Source organism: Ranitomeya imitator, chromosome 1 (assembly GCF_032444005.1).
Source record: "Ranitomeya imitator isolate aRanImi1 chromosome 1, aRanImi1.pri, whole genome shotgun sequence".
Lineage (NCBI taxonomy): Eukaryota > Metazoa > Chordata > Amphibia > Anura > Dendrobatidae > Ranitomeya > Ranitomeya imitator.
The window spans coordinates 740,336,603-740,355,591 of record NC_091282.1 but is presented as its reverse complement, the minus strand read 5'-3'; the positions used below and the strand labels follow the sequence as shown (position 1 = coordinate 740,355,591).

The 18,989-nt window shown below is 41.5% G+C and overlaps 1 protein-coding gene across 1 annotated transcript in view; it reads right to left on the bottom strand.

Annotated features, from left to right (window-relative positions):
* The window catches only part of MTHFD1 (methylenetetrahydrofolate dehydrogenase, cyclohydrolase and formyltetrahydrofolate synthetase 1), a 158,982-nt gene that overhangs the window by 58,916 nt on the left and 81,077 nt on the right, over window positions 1-18,989 (bottom strand). Inside the window, exons 14-15 of the mRNA XM_069733956.1 lie at window positions 13,147-13,254; window positions 12,052-12,126 (exon numbers count right to left, since the gene is read on the bottom strand). Coding sequence (XP_069590057.1) covers window positions 12,052-12,126; window positions 13,147-13,254 — 183 coding nt within the window. The remainder of the gene's footprint in view (window positions 1-12,051; window positions 12,127-13,146; window positions 13,255-18,989) is intronic.

Genomic DNA, 18,989 nt, shown 5'->3' with positions numbered 1-18,989 from the left:
AGCTCCGGGAAGATCTCATGGCAGTGGGGACATTGGTTTCAGTCAATACCATAAGTAACGTACTCCACCGCAATGGTCTCCGTTCCAGACGAGCCCGTAAGGTACCTTTATTTTCAAAGCGTCATGTCAAGGCTCGTCTACAGTTTGCTCATGATCACTTGGAGGACTCAGACTGACTGGTTCAAGGTTCTCTGGTCTGATGAGACCAAGATCGAGATCTTTGGTGCCAACCACACACGTGACGTTTGGAGACTGGATGGCACTGCATACGACCCCAAGAAAACCATCCCTACAGTCAAGAATGGTGGTGGCAGCATCATGCTGTGGGGCTGTTTCTCAGCCAAGGGGCCTGGCCATCTGGTCCACATCCATGGGAAGATGGATAGCACGGCCTACCTGGAGATTTTGGCCAAGAACCTCCGCTCCTCCATCAAGGATCTTAAGATGGGTCGTCATTTCATCTTCCAACAAGACAACGACCCAAAGCACACAGCCAACAAAACCAAGGCCTGGTTCAAGAGCCAAAAAATCAAGGTGTTGCAGTGGCCTAGTCAGTCTCCTCACCTTAACCCAATTGAAAACTTGTGGAAGGAGCTCAAGATTAAAGTCCACATGAGACACCCAAAGAACCTAGATAACTTGGAGAAGATCTGCATGGAGGAGTGGGCCAAGATAACTCCAGAGACCTGTGCCGGCCTGATCAGGTCTTATAAAAGACGATTATTAGCTGTAATTGCAAACAAAGGTTATTCCACAAAATATTAAACCTAGGGGTTGAATAATGATTGACCCACACTTTTATGTTTAAAATTTATAAAAATTTAACTGAGCAACAAAACTTTTTGGTTTGTAAGGTTTATGCATCTGTTAATAAATCCTGCCCTTGTTTGAAGGCTCTAACTTATTTACATCTTATTAAACCTGCTAAATCTGCAGGGGGTTGAATACTACTTGTAGGCATTGTATTTAATAGCCCATAATGGTGATGTTATGGTTTTACCGAGAACCTTTCTCGAGGCTTGCTGCCTCCTTTTTTTCCATTTTTGATGTAGAGATAGATATGCGATCAATAAAGTGCATATGTGAAGATATATGATCTTTTATTGTCTGTACAAGTCCCCTCTAAAATGTTAAGTGCTGCGGAATATGTTGGCGCTATAGAAATAAAAATATTATTATTTATTATTATAAATTAATAGGATAGATAAAATATAGAAACAGATCATCTAAACATAGATTCCTATGATGGAAGGATAGAATAGACTGACATAACTAGATAGATGAATAGACAGACACGCAACATAGAGAAGATATGCCGATACATGATCGATATACTGCAAACCAACAAGAAATATCTAGATGTTTTTACGTCAGTTTTCATTCTACTTCTATCAACAAACTATTCATTATTGCCTGATATTTTCAAAAGACGCACTAGGAAATATCCATATATGGAGGAAATAAGTATTTTTATGTTACCATGGAAACATTTCCAAAATAGGATATAATTTGTCTCCTTAGGTTGGTCACGGAGTCGGCACAGTGCGGGTGAGAACAAAGGCAAAGAAATGGCTTTGTCTTGTAAACTAATTTGCTGCATAGTCCTCCCCCGTCAGGCGGAACAGGGGGACATATTCTGCATTATTCTCCTTTCAGAAAGTCCTTTCTGCTTTATTGTGGGCTGAGCTGATATTGCTGCTGGGCTTCACAGAAGTGAATAGAACTGCAGTACCAAATACAACCTGTCTGCAAAAGGGTGGCGCTGCTTTTGAAAATAAAATAGCCATATTTTTTATAATCCTGTGCAATCCCTTTAAATGGTTGTCAAGCATGTACAACTTTTTCACAAAATGGATTACATGAATAAAAGTAGCAATGCTTAGGTCAAAAAATCTCTCTTTGTTCCTGTTTCCACATCCCAAACTGATTTCCCAACTCAAGGACGCGTGACTGCTGCAACCAATCGCTTACTTGCAGCGGTCTCATGTTCCTGAGTTGGGATGTCATCACTGCAACAGCAAGTAGGGAATGGTGGGAAAGCAGAAGACGAATTAAGGGGATGCTTATTGCCTTTTGTAACCAATTCTTAGCTTTTCTTTTTTAGGCTGTGTGCACGCGTTTTTTCCCGATAATGCTATAAAACCGCAAAAAAACAGCATACAATAAGCATCCCATCATTTAGAATGAATCCCGCATGTTTTGTACACATGAAGCGTTTTTTCCGCGAAAAAAACGCATCGCGGTAAAAAACGCAGCATGTTCATTAATTTTGCAGTTTTTTTGCGGATTTACCATTACAAAATGCATTGGGAGATGTCCAGAAAAAAACGCGGCAAAAACGCATGCAGACTTCTTGCGGATTTCTTGCAGAAAATTTCAGGTTTTTCTCAGGAATTTTCTGCGAGAAATCCTGAACGTGTGCACATAGCCTTACAGTAATAATAATAATAAAAAAAAATCATCAGCCAGACTATCCCTTTAACATCTTCCCAACTGGGCGATTTTTGTGCCTTTGATTTTTCCTACCCTTCTTCTAAATGCCAGATCTTTTTTTTTTTTTCCACACTTCCATCGACCTACCCATAAAGGAGGACTTGTCATGCAAAACTACCCTTCTTCCCCTCAAAAAACATCATTCACTTTCCCATATGATGCCCTGAAAAATTCAGACTGAGGTGGAATGCAGAAATAACACAATGTCCATTATGTGGTAAAATTGACTCTCCAGGTCACTATGATTACGGCGATAAACATGTATGTATGTATGCATGTACGTATGTATTTTATATATATTTTAGTGCCAAAAAATTTGAAACGGGGGGGGGGGGGGGGGGGGGAATTAATACCGTATATACTCGAGTACAAGCCGAGATTTTCAGGCCATTTTTTTGGGGCTGAAAGTCCCCCTCTCGGCTTATGCTCAAGTCATACCCGGGGGTTGGCAGGGGAGGGGGAGCGGGGGCTGTGTAATTATACTTACCTGCTCCGGCGCGGTCCCTGCTTCTTCCAGTATTGAGCGGTTACATGGTACCGCTCATTACAGAAATGAATATGCGGCTCCACCTCCCAGAGAGGTGGAGCCACATATTGAGGACTGAAAATGAGTGGTAACTGTGACCGCTCAATACAGCAAGAAGATGCAGCACCGGGACTGCAGGGATCGCGCCGGGAGCAAGTAAGTATACCGGGAGGGGAGCGCTGCGCGATATTTACCTGCTCCTCGCTCCGGTGCGGCTCCGTCTGCAGCGTCCTCTAGCAGTGACGCTCAGGTTAGAGGGCCCGGTGACGTAGTCAGTGCGCGCCCTCTGCTGAGCGTCAGTGCTCGAGACGGAGCCGCACAAGGAGCAGGTAAATATTGAAAGCGCCGGCGTCCTGAGCGAGTATGTGATTTTTTTTTTTATTGCAGCAGCATTATATATTGGACAGCTTTATATGGAGCATCTATGAGGCCATAATCAACGGTGCAGAGCATTATATATGGGGCACAGCTTTATATGGAGCATCTATGGGGCCATAATCAACGGTGCAGAGCAATATATATGGCACAGCTCTATAAGGAGCATCTATAGGGCCATAATGAACGGTGCAGAGCATTATATATGGGGCACAGCTTTATAAGGAGCATATATGGGGCCCATAATGAACGGTGCAGAGCATTATATATGGCACAGTTTTATATGGGGCAATAATGAATGGTGCAGAGCATTCTATATGGCACAGTTTTATATGGAGCATCTATAGGGCCATAATGAACGGTGCAGAGCATTCTATATGGCACAGCTTTCTATGGAGCATCTATGGGGCAATAATGAACGGTGCAAAGCATTCTATATGGCACAGCTTTCTATGGAACATCTATGGGGCAATAATGAACGGTGCAGAGCATTATATGTGGCACAGCTTTCTATGGAGCATCTATGGGGCCATAATGAACGGTGCAGAGCATTCTATATGGCACAGCTTTCTATGGAACATCTATGGGGCAATAATGAACGGTGCAGAGCTTTCTATATGGCACAGTTTTATATGGAGCATCTATAGGGCCATAATGAACGGTGCAGAGCATTCTATATGGCACAGCTTTATGTGGAGCATCTATGGGGCCATAATGAACGGTGCAGAGCATTATATGTGGCACAGCTTTCTATGGAACATCTATGGGGCAATAATGAACGGTGCAAAGCATTCTATATGGCACAGCTTTCTATGGAACATCTATGGGGCAATAATGAACGGTGCAGAGCATTATATGTGGCACAGCTTTCTATGGAGCATCTATGGGGCCATAATGAACGGTGCAAAGCATTCTATATGGCACAGCTTTCTATGGAAGATCTATGGGGCAATAATGAACGGTGCAGAGCATTATATGTGGCACAGCTTTCTATGGAGCATCTATGGGGCCATAATGAACGGTGCAGAGCATTCTATATGGCACAGCTTTATATGGAACCTCCTTTGGGGCAATAATGAACGGTATGGAGCATCTATTTTTATTTTTGAAATTCACCGGTAGCTGCTGCATTTTCTACCCTAGGCTTATACTCGAGTCAATAAGTTTTCCCAGTTTTTTGTGGCAAAATTAGGGGGGTCGGCTTATACTCGAGTATATACGGTATGTTTGGGTTTATGCCACCACTTTCTGAGATCCATAACTTTTTTATTGTTCCGGATGTTTATGAAGTCTTGGTTTTGCATGGATTCTTCATTGATACCATTATCATATTCATATTTTTTATTGCTTTTTTTTTTTTTTTATCTCAGTAGGAAATGTGGCAACCATAAAATAGGAATTCTACCATTTACCAGATCAGTAAATCTTATATTTTAATAGATCAAACATTCATAGACTTGAAAATTACAAAGGTTTTATTTATTTTTTTAAATGACAATAGGGGGCGATTCAAACAATGTATTTTTTTTTATTTTAGTCCCCCTTGTGAATGTGAACCTGTGATTGTCTGATCGCTTGTTTTACATACTGCATTACTATGGTATTAGAGTTATATAGTGAAAATTACAGTCTTCTATTAACCCCTTCAAGACCCAGCCTATTTTGACCTTAAAGACCTTGCCGTTTTTTGCAATTCTGACCAGTGTCCCTTTATGAGGTAATAACTCAGGAACGCTTCAACGGATCCTAGCGGTTCTGAGATTGTTTTTTCGTGACATATTGGGCTTCATGTTAGTGGTAAATTTAGGTCAATAAATTCTGCATTTATTTGTGATAAACACGGAAATTTGGCGAAAATTTTGAAAATTTCGCAATTTTCACATTTTGAATTTTTATTCTGTTAAACCAGAGAGATATGTGACACAAAATAGTTAATAAATAACATTTCCCACATGTTTACTATACATCAGCACAATTTTGGAAACAAAATTTTTTTTTGTTAGGAAGTTATAAGGGTTAAAATTCGACCAGCGATTTGTCATTTTTACAACGAAATTTACAAAACCATTTTTTTTAGGGACCACCTCACATTTGAAGTCAGTTTGAGGGGTCTATATGGCTGAAAATACCCAAAAGTGACACCATTCTAAAAACTGCACCCCTCAAGGTACTCAAAACCACATTCAAGAAGTTTATTAACCCTTCAGGTGCTTCACAGCAGCAGAAGCAACATGGAAGGAAAAAATGAACATTTAACTTTTTAGTCACAAAAATTATCTTTTAGCAACAATTTTTTTATTTTCCCAATGGTAAAAGGAGAAACTGAACCACGAAAGTTGTTGTCCAATTTGTCCTGAGTACGCTGATACCTCATATGTGGGGGTAAACCACTGTTTTGGCGCACGGCAGGGCTTGGAAGGGAAGGAGCGCCATTTGACTTTTTGAATCAAAAATTGGCTCCACTCTTTAGCGGACACCATGTCACGTTTGGAGAGTCCCCGTGTGCCTAAAAATTGAAGCTCCCCCACAAGTGACCCCATTTTGGAAACTAGACGCCCCAAGGAACTTATCTAGATGCATAGTGAGCACTTTGAACCCCCAGGTGCTTCACAAATTGATCCGTAAAAATGAAAAAGTACTTTTTTTTCACAAAAAAATTCTTTTAGCCTCAATTTTTTCATTTTCACATGGGCAACAGGATAAAATGGATCCTAAAATGTGTTGGGCAATTTCTCCTGAGTACACCAATACCTCACATGTGGAGGTAAACCACTGTTTGGGCACATGGTAAGGCTCGGAAGGGAAGGAGCGCCATTTGACTTTTTGAATGAAAAATTATTTCCATCGTTAGCGGACACCATGTCGCGTTTGGATAGCTCCTGTGTGCCTAAATATTGGCGCTCCCCCACAAGTGACCCCATTTTGGAAACTAGACCCCCCAAGGAACTAATTTAGATGCCTAGTGAGCACTTTAAACCCTCAGGTGCTTCACAAATTGATCTGTAAAAATGAAAAAGCAATTTTTTTTCACAAAAAAATTCTTTTCGCCTCAATTTTTTCATTTTCACATGGGCAGTAGGATAAAATGGATCATAAAATTTGTTGGGCAATTTCTCCCGAGTACGCCGATACCTCATATGTGGGGGTAAACCACTGTTTGGGCACTCGGCAGGGCTCGGAAGAGAAGGCGCGCCATTTGACTTTTTGAATGGAAAATTAGCTCCAATTGTTAGCGGACACCATGTCGCGTTTGGAGAGCCCCTGTGTGCCTAAACATTGGAGCTCCCGCACAAGTGACCCCATTTTGGAAACTAGACCCCCCAAGGAACTTATCTAGATGCATATTGAGCACTTTAAACCCCCAGGTGCTTCACAGAAGTTTATAACGCAGAGCCATGAAAATAAAAAATAATTTTTCTTTCCTCAAAAATGATTTTTTAGCCTGGAATTTCCTATTTTGCCAAGGATAATAGGAGAAATTGGACCCCAAATATTGTTGTCCAGTTTGTCCTGAGTACGCTGATACCCCATATGTGGGGGTAAACCACTGTTTGGGCGCACGGCAGGGCTCGGAAGGGATGGCACGCCATTTGGCTTTTTAAATGGAAAATTAGCTCCAATCATTAGCGGACACCATGTCACGTTTGGAGAGCCCCTGTGTGCCTAAACATTGGAGATCCCCCAGAAATGACACCATTTTAGAAACTAGACCCCCAAAGGAACTAATCTAGATGTGTGGTGAGGACTTTGAACCCCCAAGTGCTTCACAGAAGTTTATAACGCAGAGCCATGAAAATAAAAAAAAAAATTATTTTCTCAAAAATGATCTTTTAGCCTGCAATTTTTTATTTTCCCAAGGGTAACAGGAGAAATTTGACCCCAAAAGTTGTTGTCCAGTTTCTCCTGAGTACGCTGATACCCCATATGTGGGGGTAAATCACTGTTTGGGCACATGCCGGGGCTCGGAAGTGAAGTAGTGACGTTTTGAAATGCAGACTTTGATGGAATGCTCTGTGGGCGTCACGTTGCGTTTGCAGAGCCCCTGATGTGGCTTAACAGTAGAAACCCCCCACAAGTGACCCCATTTTGGAAACTAGACCCCCAAAGGAACTTATCTAGATGTGTGGTGAGCACTTTGAACCCCCAAGTGCTTCATAGAAGTTTATAATGCAGAGCCGTGAAAATAATAAATACGTTTTCTTTCCTCAAAAATAATTATTTAGCCCAGAATTTTTTAATTTTCCCAAGGGTAACAGGAGAAATTTGACCCCAATATTTGTTGTCCAGTTTCTCCTGAGTACGGTGATACCCCATATGTGGGGGTAAACTACTGTTTGGGCACATGCCGGGGCTTGGAATTGAAGTAGTGACGTTTTGAAATGCAGACTTTGATGGAATGCTCTGCGGGCGTCACGTTGCGTTTGCAGAGCCCCTGATGTGCCTAAACAGTAGAAACCCCCCACAAGTGACCCCATTTTGGAAACTAGACCCTGAAAGGAACTTATCTAGATGTGTGGTGAGCACTTTGAACCCCCAAGTGCTTCATAGAAGTTTATAATGCAGAGCCGTGAAAATAATAAATACGTTTTCTTTCCTCAAAAATAATTATTTAGCCCAGAATTTTTTATTTTCCCAAGGGTTACAGGAGAAATTGGACCCCAAAAGTTGTTGTCCAGTTTCTCCTGAGTACGCTGATACCCCATATGTGGGGGTAAACCACTGTTTGGGCACACGTCGGGGCTCAGAAGGGAAGTAGTGACTTTTGAAATGCAGACTTTGATGGAATGGTCTGCGGGTGTCACGTTGCGTTTGCAGAGCCCCTGGTGTGCCTAAACAGTAGAAACCCCCCACAAGTGACCCCATTTTAGAAACTAGACCCCCCAAGGAACTTATCTAGATATGTGGTGAGCACTTTGAACCCCCAAGTGCTTCACAGACGTTTACAACGCAGAGCCGTGAAAATAAAAAATCATTTTTCTTTCCTCAAAAATTATGTTTTAGCAAGCATTTTTTTAGATTCACAAGGGTAACAGGAGAAATTGGACCCCAGTAATTGTTGCGCAGTTTGTCCTGAGTATGCTGGTACCCCATATGTGGGGGTAAACCACTGTTTGGGCACACGTCAGGGCTCGGAAGTGAGGGAGCACCATTTGACTTTTTGAATACGAGATTGGCTGGAATCAATGGTGGCGCCATGTTGCGTTTGGAGACCCCTGATGTGCCTAAACAGTGGAAACCCCTCAATTCTAACTCCAACACACCCCTAACCCTTATCCCAACTGTAGCCGTAACCCTAATCACAACCCTAACCCCAACACACCCCTAACCACAACCCTAACCCCAACACACCCCTAACCCTAACCACAACCCTAATTCCAACCCTAACCCTAAGGCTATGTGCCCACGTTGCGGATTCGTGTGAGATATTTCCGCACCATTTTTGAAAAATCCGCGGGTAAAAGGCACTGTGTTTTACCTGCGGATTTTCCGCGGATTTCCAGTGTTTTTTGTGCGGATTTCACCTGCGGATTCCTATTGAGGAACAGGTGTAAAACGCTGCGGAATCCGCACAAAGAATTGACATGCTGCGGAAAATACAACGCAGCGTTCCCGCGCGGTATTTTCCGCACCATGGGCACAGCGGATTTGGTTTTTCATATGTTTACATGGTACTGTAAACCTGATGGAACACTGCTGCGAATCCGCAGCCAAATCCGCACCGTGTGCACATAGCCTAATTCTAAAGGTATGTGCACACGCTGCGGATCCGCAGCAGTTTCCCATGAGTTTACAGTTCAATGTAAACCTATGGGAAACAAAAATCGCTGTACACATGCTGCGGAAAAACTGCACGGAAACGCAGCGGTTTACATTCCGCAGCATGTCACTTCTTTGTGCGGATTCCGCAGCGGTTTTACAACTGCTCCAATAGAAAATCGCAATTGTAAAACCGCAGTGAAATGCGCAGAAAAAAACGCGGTAAATCCGCCATAAATCCGCAGCGGTTTAGCACTGCGGATTTATCAAATCCGCAGCGGAAAAATCCGCAGAGGACCAGAATACGTGTGCACATTCCTAACCCTAACCCTACCCCTAACCCTACCCCTAACCCTACCCCTAGCCCTAACCCTAACCCTACCCCTAACCCTACCCCTAACTCTAACCCTAACCCTATTCTAACAGTGGAAAAAAAAAAATTTCTTTATTTTTTTATTGTCCCTACCTATGGGGGTGACAAAGGGGGGGGGGGGGGTCATTTATTATTTTTTTTATTTTGATCACTGAGATAGATTATATCTCAGTGATCAAAATGCACTTTGGAACGAATCTGCCGGCCGGCAGATTCGGCGGGCGCACTGCGCATGCGCCCGCCATTTTGGAAGATGGCGGCGCCCGGGAGAAGACGGACGGGACCACGGCTGGATCGGTAAGTATGATAGGGTGGGGGGGGACCACGGGGGGGGAATCGGAGCGCGGGAGGGGTGGAACGGAGCGCGGGGGGCGTGGAACGGAGCACGGGGGGGCTGGAATGGAGCACGGGGGGGTGGAACGGAGCACGGGGGGGTGGATCGGAGCGCAGGGGGGGTGATTGGAGCACGGGGGGGTGATTGGAGCACGGGGGGAGCGGACACGAGCACGGGGGGGAGCGGAGCACTGGACGGAGGGGAGCCGGAGCAGTGTACCGGCCAGATCGGGGGGGTGGGGGGGCGATCGGAGGGGTGGGGTGGGGGCACACTAGTATTTCCAGCCATGGCCGATGATATTTCAGCATCGGCCATGGCTGGATTGTAATATTTCACCCGTTATAATGGGTGAAATATTACAAATCGCTCTGATTGGCAGTTTCACTTTCAACAGCCAATCAGAGCGATCGTAGCCACGAGGGGGTGAAGCCACCCCCCCTGGGCTAAACTACCACTCCCCCTGTCCCTGCAGATCGGGTGAAATGGGAGTTAACCCTTTCACCCGGTCTGCAGGGACGCGATCTTTCCATGACGCCGCATAGGCGTCATGGGTCGGATTGGCACCGACTTTCATGACGCCTACGTGGCGTCAAAGGTCGGGAAGGGGTTAAAGCCTATCACAGGTGTGCAAAGAAGGCGGAAACGGGGACTTTTTAGAAGCTTCTGGCCGCTAAGGGGCGACCCGCCGACATTACTGGGACTCCAGGCTGATTAATATATTTCAAAAATTATCAAATCATGTTGGATTTTTACCAACTTTCATCTCCCCCACAGGGAAGCATTTAATACTCACAATAATGCCTTGGTTATAGCAAAAATCACGAGCAACTGCCCTGAGAACTCCAATCCCAAAACTTTTTAGGAGCAGATAAGTCCCAATATTTTATGTAAACTGGGAATTTTGTACATTTCTGTAATGAACACTATCTAGTTGCCTAGAAACAGCAATTTATTAAACGCATCAAAGCAAATTGGATAAAAACAACAGAAATTCACTGAATTATGAGGAACATTTATCGGACATGTTTGATGCAAATCGTTGGTAAAATGAGATACATATATCCTTGGGAGCTGTGAATGTAGGTCTCAAGCCTAAAATCTGGGGCTAAGAAATGCAGGAGCAGTTGCCCATAGCAACCAATGAAGTTCTAAGTGCATGAACATAAAGGTATATGGTTGATATGGGCAACTGCCTTTCTGCAGCTTCCATTTTCTAGATGCCCACATATTATACACCCACGACGATTACGCTCTGTAAATAGCTCCAACCACTCCGCTCCTCACTAATGTGCCAAGCTACAAGACATGCTGCTACCAATCCAGCGCAAGAGTTACTAGAAAACATGAACATATTGAAAAGATTGCAACAATGCCAAAAAGCAGGTTCCTAGAAAGACAAACGACAACAAACTGCTCAGAAATAGCTGCAGCATCAATACTGAGCGAAGGACGGGTGTACTATAAACATAGGAAGGTAATCCTATCAATCGGTGGGTGGGGGGGGTGCAAAGTCTGAACGAGGGAAAGGTGCTGTTGCCCATAGCAACTAATGAGGGGGTAGCTCTAGTTTTAATCTGGAATATGGGAGACTAAATGATAATGGGGTCTGAATGTCACGTTCAATCTTGGTGACGGCTTGTACCGCTATACCACACACCCCTGTATTTACGGAGGAGTGTACTGCATTGTCACCACCAAGATGTCAGCACTTATCAGGTATGCTTACAATGCTGAAACCCAGTTATCAATTCAGTCATACATTTCCAGGAGGAATTGCAGGGGAACAGCATAATGCATAGGTTCTACGGAAAAAATGCTACACAATTGTTATTTAATGGAAAATACAAGTGTTTGCAAAACAGCTGATATGCCAACAGAGCTAACAGCTTTGGAGAGAAGAAAGGAACGAAAAAAGAAAAGGAAGCAAATAGAAAAGAAATAGAAAGAAAAAAGTGGAAAAAAAGAAAATGAAAGAAGAGAAGAAAATGGAAAAAGAAGGAAAAGAAAAGAAAATAAAGAAAAAAGATAAACAAAAAAAGGAAAACGGAGAAAGAAAAGAAGGAAGGAAAGAAAAGAGGGACAAGGAAAGAAAAGAGGGACAAGGAAAGAAAGTTAAGGAAAAAAAGGAAGAAAATTAGAGAATTTAAGTTGCAAACAAGTATTCTCTTGTGTTTCTCACAGTGTCCGACTCACCTTAAGCCTTCTGAACTGAATATCTGAGAATTTGCGCACTCCATTACTGGAAGGGACAAGACGATTGTACAGCGCCTGGAGGATATTAACGGTGGCTTGTTAGAATGAATGGTGACTAGGTCAGGTCTGCGTAAAGTAAAATCTAAGAATATAAGTAAACATGGCAGACACTCGCTATGTACGACGTGGGCTCAGCTCCCGAGACCACTACAAACACACACACACACCATTCATGTGGATGTCCGGAATAGTGTTAAATAAGACATGATAAACACACACACACTTTTCTTTTTATTTTAAAAAATAATAAATTAGATATTTTTCCAACCCCTCCCTCCCCCCCCAAAAAAAGTCTGACATTTTTCAATTCTCCTCCTATACAATCACTGATAACACCTATATACAGTAGGTAACACCGGATCCATCATTCACAATAGATGTCACAGCTCACCTCCTCCTGTACAATGACTGATTACACCTCTATATACAGTAGATAACACAGGATCCACCATTCACAATAGGTGATGTCACAGCTCACCTCCTCCTCCTGGACAATGACTGATATCACCTCTATATACAGTAGATAACACAGGATCCACCATACACAATAGGTGATGTCACAGCTTACCTCCTCCTCCTCCTGTACAATGTCGGATAACACCTCTATATACAGTAGATAACACAGGAGAAAGCGTCTAATATTAGACCTAGTAATCAGGTACAAATTAAATTTACCCGATTACCTGAAATCAGAAATTATTCTTAAAGTACAGACAAAGATGAAAAAAAGTATTAAAAAAAACAAATTTACCATAAAAGTCTGATTTAAACACTAGTTCCTTTGCTGATTACACATTCCCAATAATGTAGAGGAATGATATCCATTCTGAATTCTGCCACAAATCTACTTGCTCCACTAACTCATTTGCAGCAGATGTAACTGAACATTGGATTCATAATGGATTTAGCTGAAAATCTTTATCCCCTGTGCCCAGAGTTTACCATTGAATGTAAAAACCTCCAGTTAACACCTAGCACAGAGATAATGATGGCAGCTAGGGTGACATTTTACGTGGTGGCAGGACAAGTTCTCACCTTGTCAGACTGTGTCAGTTCATGGAAGATCCGCGCGTCAATGGCAGCCGCCACTAGGTTGTTAGCAGCTGTTATGGCGTGTATGTCCCCAGTGAGATGGAGGTTAAACTGGAATTAAACACAGCGACTGAGATTCAATCTAACACCGAAAAATGAAATGTCACAGAAAACACCCTCTAATATCAGTGCAATGACAGCGGCGAAATCATGGGAGCGGGGCAATCATTTGACTAGAACTGCGGCACTTGGCTGCCATCTAACATTTTTAACACAAACATTTTTCAATTAACATTATTTCGTATGAGGTCACTTTCATTATTTCACATCTTATGATGTAGTTGGGTAAAACTTTAAATTATAATTCTAGACTAGAGGATCTAGGAGATCTTCCTTGCTCCATATGGGGAGAGGTAAGTGGATCGAATTACAGTAGCAGGTGAAAGTTTGGGCACGCCTGGTCAAAATTACTATTATTCGAAACAGTTAAGCAAGTTGAAGATGAAATGATCTCTAAAAGACCTAAAGTTAATGATGACAAATATGTCTTATATTCTAGGTTCTTCAATGTAGCCACCTTTTGCTTTGACGACTGCTTTGCACACTCTTGGCATTCTCTTGATGAGCTTCAAGAGGTAGTCACCAGGAATGGTTTTCACTTCACAGGTGTGCCCTGTCAGGTTTCATAAGTGGGATTTCTTGCCTTATAAATGGGGTTGGGACCATCAGTTGTGTTGTGCAGAAGTCTGGTGGATACACAGCTGATAGTCCTACTGAATAGACTGTTAAAATTTGTATTATGGCAAGAAAAAAGCAGCTAAGTAAAGAAAAAATGAGTGGCCATCATTACTTTAAGAAATGAAGGCCAATCAGTCTGAAAAATTGGAAACACTATGAAAGTGTCCCCAAGTACAGTGGCAAAAACCATCAAGTGCTACAAAGAAACTGGCTCACATGAGGACCGCCCCAAGAAAGGAAGACCAAGAGTCACCTCTGCTTCGGAGGATAAGTTTATCAGAGTCACGAGACTCAGAAATCGCAGGTTAACAGCAGTTCAGATTAGAGACCAGGTCAATGCCACACAGAGTTCTAGCAGCAGACACATCTCTACAACAACTATTAAGAGGAGACTTTGTGCAGCAGGCCTTCATGGTAAAATAGCTGCTAGGAAACCACTGCTAAGGACAGGCAACAAGCAGAAGAGACTTGTGTGGGCTAAAGAACACAAGAAATGGACATTAGACCAGTGGAAATCTGTGTTTTGGTCTGATGAGTCCAAATTTGAGATCTTTGGTTCCAACCACCGTGTCTTTGTGCAACGCAGAAAAGGTGAACGGATGGACTCTACATGCCTGGTTCCCACCGTGAAGCATGGAGGAGATGGTGTGATGGTGTGGGGGGTGCTTTGCTGGTGACACTGATGGGGGTTTATTCAAAATTGAAGGCATACTGAACCAGCATGGCTACAACAGCATCTTGCAGCGACATGCTATTCCATCTGGTTTGCGTTTAGTTGGACCATCAACAGGACAATGACCCTAAACACACCTCCAGGCTGTGTAAAGGCTATTTGACCAAAAAGGAGAGTGATGGGGTGCTACACCAGATGACCTGGCCTCTACAGTCACCAGACCCGAACCCAGTCGAGATGGTTTGGGGTGAGCTGGACTGCAGAGTGAAGGCAAAAGGGCCAACATGTGCTAAGCATCTCTGGGAACTCCTTCAAAATTGTTGGAAGACCATTTCTGGTGACTACCTCTTGAAGCTCATCAAGAGAATGCCAAGAGTGTGCAAAGCAGTCATCAAAGCAAAAGGTGGCTACTTTGAAGAACCTAGAATATAAGACATACTTTCAGTTGTTTCACACTTTTTTGTTAAGTATATAATTCCACATGTGTTAATTCATAGTTTTGATGCCTTCAGTGCAAATGAACAATTTTCATAGTCATGAAAATACAGAAAAATCTTTAAAATGAGAAGGTGTGTCCAATCCAAACTTTTGCTCTACACTGTGTGTGTATATATATATATATATATATATATATATATATATATATATATATATATATATATATATATATATATATATATATATATATATATATATATATATATATAAATAACGCATCGGGTATTCTAGAATATACATGGCCACGTAGTATATTGCACAGCCACGTAGTATATTGCACAGCGCCATGTAGTATACAGACTTAAAATAAAAAATAAACATATACTCACCCTCCGTTGAAGTCCTGGCCCTGTGTGCGGTGCACGCGGCAGCTTCCGGTCCCAGGGTTGGTATGGGCGCAGGACCTGTGATGACGTCGCGGTCACATGACCGTGACGTCATGGCAGGTCTTTCTCGCAGGACCTGTGATGACGTCGCGGTCACATGACCGTGACGTCATGGCAGGTCCTTGTCGCATACCATCCTTACCACCGGAACCTGCCGCTTGCATGGAGCGGTTACCGGAGTGTCGCGAGGAGCGGGAAAGGCGCCGGAATGTGAGTATATGATTATTTTTTAATTTTTTTTTTTAATTATTTTTAACATTAGATCTTTTTACTATTGAGGCTGCATAGGCAGCATCAATAGTAAAAAAGTTGGTCACACAGGGTTAATAAGCTGCGTTAATGGAGTGCGTTACACCGCGGTCCATTAGCGCTGCCATTAACCCTGTGTGAGCGCTGACTGGAGGGGAGTACGGAGCGGGCACTGACTGCGGGGAGGAAGGAGCAGCCATGTTGCCGCCGGACTGTGCCCGTCGCTGATTGGTCATGGCAATGGTCGTGGGCGTTTTGCCACGACCAATCAGCGACTTGGATTCCATGACAGACAGAGGCCGCGACCAATGAATATCCGTGACAGAAGGACAGAAAGACGGAAGTAACCCTTAGACAATTATATAGTGTGTATATATATATATATATATTGTTAAATATTAATTATTCTTATTTTTATTCTGTACCGAGCACATGGTTTCTTGCTGACACTATCAAAAGCTATTTCTGTGTATGTAGCTCAGAGTATAAGTTAACTCCATATACAGAAGACACGTGATCTGTAGAAACCATATAAATAACGTCTCTAAGGAGGGTGGGGGGCTTTTTGTCACGTGGGACGGTCACCTCCCTTCCTTCACCATCATTCTCCATGGACATGGGACAAGACACGAGGAACAACAGCTGTTAGCTACTCCATGCCATGATGACTTCAGACTTTCACACAGACAGATGACTTCTACCATTCAGGACCCTGGAAAGATGAGTAACAGGAGAAGCGCTGATATCTACACATGGACACTCTGTTTGTAATTGTTTCATCTACCTTTTATGTTTTTGCTGCGATGGTGGATAACTCAATAAACCACTACACTTTCGTCAGAATATCATGACATTTTTCTTTTAAGAATAACGCACCTGGTTAAGTCTTGATTAGATATTTTTGCTCAATAACGATTTTTAACATTTGGCTCAGCCAGCCAGTTTTGATTTTTTGTGCTATTTTTGCGTGAATTTCCTTCTTCTTGCACACGGGGGAAGACAGAAGAGTTCCGCTAGATTGTGCAAGTATTCAGGAATTCCACTTCAAAATTTCAAGTCACAAAGATCTCACAAGAACCTACGAATGACGGAGACTAACAGGTGTTGTACGGATTGACAGCAAGCACTGGTAGTGCTGAAGAACAGACGTGCTAAAAATAGCCGTGCTGAAGTCCGGAGCCCAGCGTTGTAAAAGCAAAGGAACTACAAGCTGAGATTTCAAGGTAAGACAAATGGATTTGATAAATTCATATGCTAAATCAAGTCAGATAGACTTTGTAAGTTTGTACGGATCTAGCTTAGAAATATTTTGGTCTAATTTATTTTCAGAATGCAGAACTGCGAATTTGAATTTAGATTGTAAGCTAATGTCTAAGAAAAAAGAAAAAGAGCAACTTAAAAATATTTTACATATGGTTTATGTATTTAACGAGTTTGTGACAGAGAAGTCCAAAAAAGACAGTGTAGAAAGAATTTCTAAGGAAACGAATGATGTTCCCAAGATTGACTGTAATGAGAAGAGTGAGAAAGATGTGACGCACGTATCTGTAATGACGATGACCACCCAAAGTGACATTGACTTTGTGACACAAGATGAAAAACAAGATGGAGGAAGTGAAGGAGACATGACAATTGACAAAGATGATCTACGAGGGACAGATGTACCATTGCCCTTAAAAATAGACGACTCAGAGGCCCAACTCCAACTTAAATCTAGGAAAATCCTGCTAAAATTATGCAAAATCATTCCTGCATATGATGACAAAATCCATGTGTGCAGAAATTCAGAGATATTTGAGAGTTTTGCTGATAAGTTTGATTTGACTAATCAGGAGAAAAATAATTTGTTTAAAATTTGGCTGCCAGTAACTTTTATGAGAAGATATTCATTAGAAATGCAGAATGAGGAGTATGAAAATATGACTGATGTAGAAAGATTAAGAATTTTGATTTTCTGTGGATTGAAAGAAAATTATCCAGATCTTGATATTCTTCTAAAATTGAGGATTGGCCGGGAAGAATGTACGTTTACTTTTATGGCCATTTTTGAAAGGGTGTATAAATTGGTCTGTACGAATTTGAATCAACAATCCATGATAAATTGTTTTGTAAACAAGTTTAAACTCTTAAATCCTGTATCTCGTATAATTGCTACACAGAAAAATTCTTTATACGAATGCGCCCAATCCCTTGATTTTTCTAGAAAACACGAGAATCTTGAAAGGAAAACACATTTTACTAAGTTTTTGAAACCAGTCAGAATTCAATCTTATCAAAAGCCAAAATCAAAATCTTCAAATCTGATCCAAAATCAAATCTATGAAGTACGAAGAAAATTACATATTTGTTACAAACCGTATGAAAAGATTCAGGAGTCTATTAAAGAAATTTCTCTGAAAGATTTAAAATCTGAAGGCTCAGATCTGTCTCTAAAGATGGTGGAAACTGACAGACGGAAGCAGGTGAGTATCCCAGGGGGAGCTCAGCTGAACACTCCATTATCACAGCAGTTCTTCAAAGAGTCCGTAGGGTTAAAACTGACCTTACTAAATACAGCATTTCAGCAGATTATCGACAAACAGCCAAATTTTGGGATAGGAATTGGCTAAAAATTAATTATATTATATGAAGAGTTATACAATGTATTATTTATTAATGTAATTATTTTATTCAATATAATTCTGCAGTTATATATTAATATAGTATACAGTAAATACTGTAGCATATTTGTATAAATAGAGATTATATTAACTGTATTTTTATATATATATATAGTGAAATAATTAAAATTTACTCCAGTAAAAAATATTTAGAATTACAATTAAATACATTTATTAAATATATACATATGTATAAGATATTTAAATTATTTTGTTTTGAAATAAATATGAAATTAACCTTTATCTTTCATTTCCCTTAGAATTTTACTTTCAAAGCGAGGATTGAACAAAAAATACCTGTTTCATGAATTTATGTCTTATTCACACAGGAAGCTATATTAACTGCATGATTTTTATATATTTAACACTTAAAATAATATATCTAATAACCTAAAAATGTGTGTACTACATGTTTTTCTGTAACATTATGTTTTTTCCACTGCATGGTGCATGACGTGACAGCTGTGAGTTAAGAGATATCATATAGCCTTGTTTTTTAGTTTTTTAATTTTAGGAATTTTCCTCAGCCTTACATTCAAAGGGTCTTAGTTACAGGCTGTACCGAAATAGCGTTAGAACATTCAACTCAAGTTTCTTGTAAATGAGTCCAGTCCTTTTCTATAGGTTAAAACATAGTGTTAG